Source organism: Musca autumnalis, unplaced genomic scaffold (genome assembly GCF_047663935.1).
Source record: "Musca autumnalis isolate F117 unplaced genomic scaffold, ASM4766393v1 scaffold_4, whole genome shotgun sequence".
Taxonomy (NCBI): Eukaryota; Metazoa; Arthropoda; class Insecta; order Diptera; family Muscidae; genus Musca; species Musca autumnalis.
This window is the reverse complement of record NW_027411977.1, coordinates 111,275,187-111,285,157: the sequence shown is the minus strand read 5'-3', so window position 1 is coordinate 111,285,157 and position 9,971 is coordinate 111,275,187. Positions and strand designations below refer to the sequence as shown.

The 9,971-nt window shown below is 31.6% G+C and overlaps 1 protein-coding gene across 2 annotated transcripts; it reads left to right on the top strand.

The window, feature by feature from the left end:
* Positions 1-5,570: 5,570 nt before the first annotated feature.
* LOC141400804 (phosphatidylserine lipase ABHD16A) lies at positions 5,571-8,537 on the top strand. Of its 2 annotated transcripts, XM_073980314.1 has the most exons (10): positions 5,571-5,764; positions 5,825-5,878; positions 6,221-6,534; positions 6,593-6,906; positions 6,964-7,226; positions 7,284-7,347; positions 7,580-7,697; positions 7,760-7,902; positions 7,966-8,090; positions 8,166-8,537. In XM_073980314.1, the coding sequence occupies exons 1-10, from the start codon at positions 5,705-5,707 to the stop codon at positions 8,274-8,276; spliced, it is 1,566 nt and encodes a 521-aa protein (XP_073836415.1). In that variant the 5' UTR covers positions 5,571-5,704; the 3' UTR covers positions 8,277-8,537. The 2 variants fall into 2 exon arrangements, with proteins under 2 accessions (XP_073836415.1, XP_073836414.1); XM_073980313.1 differs by having other exon boundaries at positions 7,760-8,090.
* The last annotated feature ends 1,434 nt before the right edge of the window (positions 8,538-9,971 follow it).

Sequence of the window (9,971 nt, the reverse complement as noted above, 5' to 3'; positions counted from 1 at the left end):
TGATGTTCCTGCCAAAAAATTAAAATATTTGCATTTTTGTCGAATTTTCAATCCAAATTACACTTTTAACTGCTAATCATCTAAGTGCGAATTTTATCTAACTACCAAAAATATTTGGAAACATTACCGCATTTTCACTGAGAAATTTGTATTTACCAGCCAAAACTAAAATCACGTCATGCGAAGTTGCTAACTCATGAACGGGGTCTCTTCTACAGAAGAAAACTGTTTTATGATCATATGTAGACAACGCATGATATTATGGAACATTTTTTTGGTCGTGGGAACTCTTTCTACGAACTTATAGTAATAATTAATAATAGCTTCGTTCCCGTACTTTTTAATGGTAAAACTCGTAAAAGAGAGAACTGCAAACATTTTGTTGTCACACACAAGTTTTTTGAAATAGTTCGGGAACGGAAAAATGGAAAATACGTCAAAAAAACTGGAACAAATGTCAAAGTCGACGTATCAGCCAATCAGACGCCGGCAACCATGTTACTATTTTTTTACTCGCCCAAATTTGTCGTGTAAAAAGTTTTTAAAGAGAGCGTCATTCAGCGCCATTTTTGTTTAAAGAGAAGTGAACATTTTACAACTTTTTTGTGTACGGGAACGCTTTTTCGAGTAAAATGTGTAAAAGTCGTAAAAATTGTAAAAACTTTTTAGTTCTGGAACGCAGCTAATAATTATTAATTATTCCACAAACATCCCAGAAGAGCAAGGGAGACTTCTCTTAGTCGAAATCGCTTATAACGTCGTCGTTTATAACGTCATATCGGTTATAACGACGATATACAAAAGTCCCAAATCTCTGGGACCCTTTATAGCCCTATCGGTTATAGCGACAAATTCCGTCGGTCCCTTGGCCGACGTTATAAGCGATTTTGACTGTATATCACATCTGCAGATTCAAGGCATATTTATTGTGTCGCCTGCAGATTGATGCAATAATACAAAGAAAATGTTAACACCACTTTCTTTGAAACAGAAATTGAATGACAGATGTGGAAGCAAATGTAAAGATAATAATTGTTATTTAATTCCATTTTGGTTCTTTCATATGATGCAAAATAAGCTTTTTGATTACATGTTTTTATTTATTCACTATTCCTCGCCAAATATTTTTCGGATATCAAGAAATCTGAAGCTGAATATTACATGAAGAGCCAATTCTTTGGCAGGTGAGCGAATTGGATAACTGCCACTTTTTGGCAGCTAAAAATATGAAAGATAAGTGCGAAATTCGCTTTGCTGCCACAAAATGCGTGCAAAACTTGTTTTGGCAGCTAAGTCAAAACTACTGTATAACAAAACAACTATTTACGTCACTTGTAAGACCTATATTAGAATATGGTTCTGTTGTATGGGACCCTCAATACGCAATGTATTCTGATAAAATTGAATCAGTGCAGAAACAATTTTTGCTTTTTGCACTGAGAGGTTTACATTGGAATAGCGATTTTGTCTTGCCTTCATATACAAGCAGGTTAAAATTAATTCGATTACCTACATTAAAAAGTAGACGCACAATGTTAAACACTATGATGGTGCATAAAATTTTAATGGGTAATATTCCCTCGGATTTCTTAATATCATCTATTAGAATAAATGTTCCTTGTAGAACAATTAGAAACTATCAACCCTTATTTACAGATTTCCACCGCACGAATTACTCTATGGGAGATCCTATTAACAAAATGTGTGTAGATTTTAATTCCATGTATTGTAATGTAGACTTTGGCATGAGCCTTGACCTTATAAAATCTAACATAATTTTATTTTTAAATGAATAGTATATAAAAATGTATTAGTAAGTAACTAACTAGCTGATGAAGTAAATTCTGTAGCTGGTTTTCAATTCCCTCTCATACCCCATCATGATGCGGATCATGGTGTGTACGCGATCCCTACGTAAAAGGGAGGTCGCCCCCTCGGTCGGCAGGGGTGGGAAAGTGAGGCGTGGGAACGTTCGAGAAAAAAAAAACACAATGAAATACGCCGCTTTATCACGCTCAGTTTTATGTAAAAGACTAAAGGCAAAGTACTACCTAATTCAAGTTAATTAGGCAGCATTTTAATTAGGTAGTACTTGGCCTTTAATCTTTTACATGAAACTGAGCGTCTTAAAGGCGGCGTGTTTCATTCTGTTCACACCTTTAAGGTAGTAACACAATGAAATACGCCGCTTTTTCACACTCAGTTTCATGTAAAAGATTAAAGGCCAAGTACTACATAATTCAAATGAATTAGGCAGCATTTGAATTAGGTAGTACTTGGCCTTTAATTTTTTACATGAAACTGAGCGTGAAAAAAGCGGCGTATTTCATTATGTTCACACCTTTAGAGATGGGACATATTTTATCGTCGTTCTGAGAGTAATTTAAATTGAACAATGTACAAAAATCGTTGTTCGTTCTCAAATTTTGCATGGGAAATGAAGTAATTATATCGTAAATTGGGTTCGAAGAGCCAAACCTATAGCTCTGCGTGTTGCGTGTGTGTTCAAAAATACAAAAACAAAATACATGTATTTCACTTTGAATTACATATACTTTGTTTTTGTATTTTTAAATGCAACACGCAGGGCCATAGGTTTGGCCCGAACAACGAATAGAGAGCGAATTAGCCTTACCCCTGTTTTTGTAACTTATTTTTGTTCGTTCGTCTATATTCTTAATAATTTAGGCATCCATAGCTCAGCATCCAGAAGACATACATACATGCCTAATTTTTCGTATACCCGTTACATATCTTGTTAAGAATTCCTCATTTAAAAATCAGCGCTCTACATTTGCGCTAAAGCGAGTAAATTGATCTACAAAATTTGACAATTCGTGTGAGAAGAATAAAAATTTTTACAAAAACAGGAGGTTAGTATGAACAAGGCATAACCCCCAGTTTTTGTAACTTATTTTTGTTCGTTCGTCTATATTCGTAATAATTTAGGCATTCATAGCTCAGCACCCAGATGACATACACATCTAATTTTTCGTATACCCGTTCCATATATCATTTCCTCATTTAAAAATCAGCGCTCTACATTTGCGCTAAAGCGAGTAAATCGATCTACAAAATTTGACAATTCGTGTGAGAAGAATAAAAATTTTTACAAAAACTGTAAATCGTAGTCGGCTTTTGCCCAGAAAAAAATTTTGGATGTTTTGCATGTGGAGTTATGATTTCACAACATCCTTCGATGCAGTCCACACGGTTTTATGAAAAATGCACTCCATTCGATACAATTTATAAACAGCTGCTTTAAAGAACCCTACAAAAAAATAAAAAAACAGTTGGTTGATCTCTACCCGCTGCTGGCGAAATCATTTATTTTAAAAATAAGAGGGAGTGTATACTGCCAAGTTTACACTTACTCTCCAAAATCCAATGGATTTCGCGAAATCCTGAAATACACCGCGGTGTTTACACTAATTTTTTTGTTGGTTTCAAACATATAACAATAATTAAGGTAGATGCATATGCGCAACTGCACACATTAGCGACTGTATAACGATGGAAAATTTCATGTCATATGGAATTGACGGCTTGTGTAAACAACCCTTAATTGTTTTCCGCGCCTCATATCCATGGCACAATCATACAAGGTACCCGTATCAGGCCAGCTGAGGTACTGCAAGCTGTCAAAACAGTTGTTGTAATTGAAACCACATTTTTGACGGATTTTTGTAATAATGCGTTTGTTAATACCTTCCTACTGAAATTTTTTGGGAAAAATATGTGAGTCGCTTTATTTTTGGAAAACATTTTTGACATTTCACAGTACTGAACTGGTTTTTGTTGTAGTTGTTGGCTGATGCATCTACCTGGTAATTGTGCCAAGCCATTTAATCTAAAAGCTTTACCTAATTAATTGCGTGTTGCGTGTGCGTTCGAAAAAACAAAATACATGTATTTCAAATTGAAAACAAATACATGTATCTTTTTGAACGCACACGCAAGCTTTTTTCCAGAACTAAAGCGCTCGGCACATACGATGTGTTGAGCGTCGCGGTACAACAACCACATGAAAAAAGTGTAAGTGATGCCAAGTATTTTGAAAAACTACAATGTGGCTGACGCATTAAAGTTAAACACAAATTAAAGCTCTGTTCCTTTACGTTAAAGAATCTTCAAGTTTTACCACTTTTTACTCGAAAAGCGTTCCTTTACTTCCGACACCATACAATTCATATGAGAGCAGTTTACAACTTTTACAATTTTTGCCGGTTTTACCATTTTCAAAAGTAAAGGAACAGACCATAACTTTTTTTGGGACAACGCGTGTCCCAATGTGTCACTAAACGGACCGTATAGGCCGCGGCACATACGGTCCGTTGTGTGACGCGTTGCGCGTTGAAAACAACAACCACATGAAAAATGTGTAAGTGATGCCAAGTTTGTTCTCGAAGTTTTCATGTGGGTGTTGTAACGCAACGCTCAACGCGCCGTATGTGCCGGGGCCATATGTGCCGAGGGCTTAAAAAGTTTTTACAATTTGTACCACTTTTACACATTTTGGGTTCCCGTACACAACAATTATATGAAAATCGCTTACGACTTTTACAACTTTCACGACTTTTACCACTTTATAAAGTACGGAAACAGGCCAGCAATTAATTAAAGCTTCGTTCCAGAACTAAAAAGTTTTTACACATTTTGCACATTTTTCTCAAAAATGCGTTCCCGTACACCAAAAAGTTGCAAAATGTTCACTTCTCTTTAAACAAAAATGGCGCTGAATAGCTTTCTCTTTAGAAACTTTTTACACGACAAATTTGGGCGAGCAAAAATGTGCAACATGTTTGACGGCTTCTGATTGGCTGACATGTCGACTTTGACATTTGTTCCAGATTTGTTGACGTTTCTGCCATTTTTCCGTTCCCGTACATTTTGGAAAAATGTGTATGTTGGGCTCATTTTCGGCAATTTGCTCTTTTGATACTTTTATCATTAAAAAAGTACTGGAACGAAGTTTAGGTAAAGCCGTATTTTTAAAATTTTTATTGTCACAAACATTTCATTACCCACCATACCAATTATATCGAAAATAATATCTTCTTCAAATCTTTCTTCACAGTTTTGCGACATTTTTATAATATTAAAAAGACTCAAAAATATCGCGGATAAATTAAATTTATTTTTGCTTTATGGTCTTTTCATTTCTGACTTGATTATTGTATCGTATTATGGCTTTACCTAATTGACTGCGTGTTGCGTGTGCGTTCATAAAAACAAAAAAATACATGTATGTCATGATTAAATAATAAGGTGGCGTAAAACGTCCAGCTGATTGGTTTCAATCTGTCAATTTTTTGTTATTGTGAATAAATTGTATGAAAACGTAAACAAACATTTTCACATATTAAAGAATTTTCCGCCAAAAATGAGTTGTTGTTGTGCTACTTACGTGACCTGTTAAATAGATCTTGATGTATGTATTTGTTTTTGTTTTCAATTTGAAATACATGTATTTTGTTTTTTCGAACGCACACGCAATTAATTAGGTAAAACCTTTATGAAATCTAATTGAACAAGTTTTTAAACGAGGTCATACTGTTAAAGACTTCATCATTTCAGTTTGATTGACTATTGCGACAAGAAGAAGAAGAGTGATTTTTCATTTTTTTATTTTAAAAGTTTTTTGGAGCATTTGTAGTTAGTGCAACGTAAATATTGGAAAACGGCGATAAATAAATCCGTCAGAATGGGGTTTTTACGTTATGTTCTTGGACCAAAACTATATATGGAATATGGCATGGGAATGGTACGTTTGAAGAAATTGTTGATGTCACATAATTTTTGCATAATTATTTCATTTGTTTAGAAAATGTATGAGCCTAATGGATTAGAAAAGTTTGGCGATCAAATTTTGTCCACGGTAAGCAGCATGGAAATAATAAAATTTACAATTTTAAGCACATGTACATTTGTCCTGATTATACCAACATATCCAGGGAAGTATGTATTACCTTTCCCTGCGAAACTACCTATCAGATCCGATTGCCTAATCGGGGAATCAGTATTCATATTTTCCAAATACCACTTTTGTACCCAATTAAAGCTGAGTATGACTGTATAACTTATGAAAGCCCTTTAGTTAACATTCAAATTGAATTGATCAAAAACAAACCCGTATGTTGTTGTAGTCAGGATAAAAATATGTACATACCTGCCAGGATTAAACCCTAACGTGTTTCACACTATATTTTTAATTTCTTAGCTTAATCTAGTGTGGAATATCGGATTCTACAGCTCTCCAATTATTGCTACAATGCTATATCGTCGTGGCTATTTTGTTATGGATTCAATTACTACGCTGGCGAAAATAAGCACCAGTATTGGAATAATTGTATTTATTTCAATGGTAATGAGAGGTTTAGGTCGTTCACAATCTGCATCATATACAAAAATGATTAAGGCAATGGAAATGTTGAAGTCGCCTAAAACCGAAGAAGAAGGAAAAAGAGCTCTTAGAATGTTCGATTTTGAATTTAAAAGTTGGGGAGTTGATTTCGATGTTAAAAATTTGCAAAGGTAAGTATTACACAGACAAACATTAGTAAATGTAGTAAATATTATTTTCCATTTGCAGCGATGATAAAAAGAAGTGCCAAGCATTGGACAAAAACTCCACGCGGTCATTTAGATTTGCCACTTTGCCCTGCGAAATAGCAGCATATATAGCCATACAAACATTCGGAATTAGAATGATTTTCCCTGGCTCAGTCAAGTTATTGCAAAGTTATATGAGACCCATGTTAATATCGGGCCGTGCTAAGCTAATTGAAGAAGAAAATGGAAAACGCCATAAAATAAAAACAGCTGATTCAAATGACATCGATACAATATTTGTTGACAATCGCCAGAAAAGTCCGAATGGAAAAACATTAGTTATATGTTCTGAAGGTAATCTTGTCGAAGATACAAAGATTTGAAAGAATTGACTTATTTTTTCCGTTATAGGTAATGCTGGCTTCTACGAAATTGGTATAGTGGGAACACCTTTGGCATTAAATTATTCAATACTGGGATGGAATCACCCAGGCTTTGAAGGCAGTACCGGCACACCATTTCCCGAACAAGATAAAAATGCAATCGAAGCTGTTGTACAATTTGCCATTTACGAATTGGGCTTTTCTGTCGAAGATATAATATTGTATGGTTGGAGTATTGGTGGATATGCATCTTTATGGGCTGCATCATGTTTTCCGGATGTAAAGGGTGTTGTAAGTCTTATGTGGAAACGGAAACCGCATATACTTATTAATGGTTGTTATTTTTAGATATTAGATGCTACCTTCGATGACATTTTATATTTGGCACAACCAAGAATGCCTGCTAGTTTAGGTAAGAAGAAATGAAAAATATTTTTTAATAATGTATGTAGGTCATAAATCCATACGGTACATACGTCTTTGTATTAAAAACAAAATTGACTTAATTACTACAGCAATGTAATGGTGTGTAATACAATGATGGATTTGTTGGCAGTTGCATTATTATGAAAACATTCAACAAATTTCTTAATACATATCCCCATCATGAAATAAAAATATTTGTCAATGTGTTTCATAAATAGGTGGCGTTGTACGCATTGCCATTCGTGAATATTGCAATCTAAATAATTCTGAGCTGGCTCAAAACTATCACGGACCCATAAGTTTAATCAGACGAACAGAGGATGAAGTTATAGCAGAGTAAGTAAATACAAATATAAAATATTTTTTTTTTTTCAAATTTTAATTTTACATTTTTTTAGAGACATGCAACTTGACACAAATCGAGGAAACTTCTTAGCCTTGAGTATATTGAAATATCGATATCCATATATTTTCCAAACATCGCAATTAAATAGATGTAAGCAAGTACTTTCAAAACCTTTGGAAATTCGAAATTATACAGGTATATGGGAACGATTTATAATATGTGGGTGTATATTTACTTTTTATTGTATTTTGTTTAAAGCTTCGGACGATGATCTCTGTTTATCTCGCTTAATTACTTTTGCCTCAGATCAGGGTAAAAAGTACCCCATGTCCATAGGAGAAGACTACACAGATGATGTGCGCCATCAAATGGCTGACTTTTTGGTATGAATTCTATTAATCCCAATCAAGATATTTAATGTTTACTTTGAATAACATTTCTTTTTAATTTTCTTTTAGTTGCGTAAACATTTTAGAGATTTTAAGTCATCACATTGTACTCAATTACCAACTGAATATTTTAACATTCCATTCGACATACCAGTAGAACAGGGTTTTGTATTTACCTAAATTACATGATTTAGCAGAGAGAAGCTACTACCATACATCTTATAGTATAATTCTAAGCATTTTTATTATAATGTTATTACTTTGTACTTTATGCCGTAAATATCTCCTTCCGCTCTAGCTCTGACATTCAAATTAAGCGGCTAAAAGAAATAACGCCATTAAGTTGTTTTAATTATAGTCATTTTTTTCTTTGGAAGATGTGTACTTTTAGGTGGATTTGTTAATTTACATAAAAATAAAAAGAATACTATTTGAAACTTATTTGATTACAATATTATTGCTGAGTGTAAGTTGATGAGATTTCATGGTAAAAAAATTAATTTATTTTGAATAAAAACCGAATTTTACAAAAAGTAAACATAGTAAAGCAATGTGATCATAAATGCAGTACTCCCAGCAAGCATTTTCTATCGCCCATTACCCGAAGCAGTCACTCCCGGGCGATAGAAACACACATCCGCGATATCGCATTCTAATTGATTTAGGCACACCGTACGGGAAGAAATGAACCACGCATTCGTTTCCTCATAAAAATATCGCCATCGTGACTCTCGACTCTGGACTAAAGCGATTCTTTCAAAGACAACGCATGAGGCACATTTATGAGGAAACGAGTGCGTGGTTCATTTCTTCCCGAACGGTGTGCCTACATCAATTAGAATGCGATATCGGGGATGTGTGTTTCTATCGCCCGGGAGTGACTGCTTCGGGTAATGGGCGATAGAAAATGCTTGTTGGATATAGTACCTTTAGGCGACAAATAAGTACATTGTTTGAAAGATATTGCATTTTTTACCATAAAATAGTGGCAATGACCAATAAATAAATAAATAAATAAATAAATAAATAAATAAATAAATAAATAAATAAATAAATAAATAAATAAATAAATAAATAAATAAATAAATAAATAAATAAATAAATAAATAAATAAATAAATAAATAAATAAATAAATAAATAAATAAATAAATAAATAAATAAATAAATAAATAAATAAATAAATAAATAAATAAATAAATAAATAAATAAATAAATAAATAAATAAATAAATAAATAAATAAATAAATAAATAAATAAATAAATAAATAAATAAATAAATAAATAAATAAATAAATAAATAAATAAATAAATAAATAAATAAATAAATAAATAAATAAATAAATAAATAAATAAATAAATAAATAAATAAATAAATAAATAAATAAATAAATAAATAAATAAATAAATAAATAAATAAATAAATAAATAAATAAATAAATAAATAAATAAATAAATAAATAAATAAATAAATAAATAAATAAATAAATAAATAAATAAATAAATAAATAAATAAATAAATAAATAAATAAATAAATAAATAAATAAATAAATAAATAAATAAATAAATAAATAAATAAATAAATAAATAAATAAATAAATAAATAAATAAATAAATAAATAAATAAATAAATAAATAAATAAATAAATAAATAAATAAATAAATAAATAAATAAATAAATAAATAAATAAATAAATAAATAAATAAATAAATAAATAAATAAATAAATAAATAAATAAATAAATAAATAAATAAATAAATAAATAAATAAATAAATAAATAAATAAATAAATAAATAAATAAATAAATAAAAGTTAAAGGATCTCCACTTGATAGGGTTAAAAAAATTAATTTGAGGCGCTTCCAACTGCGCCTA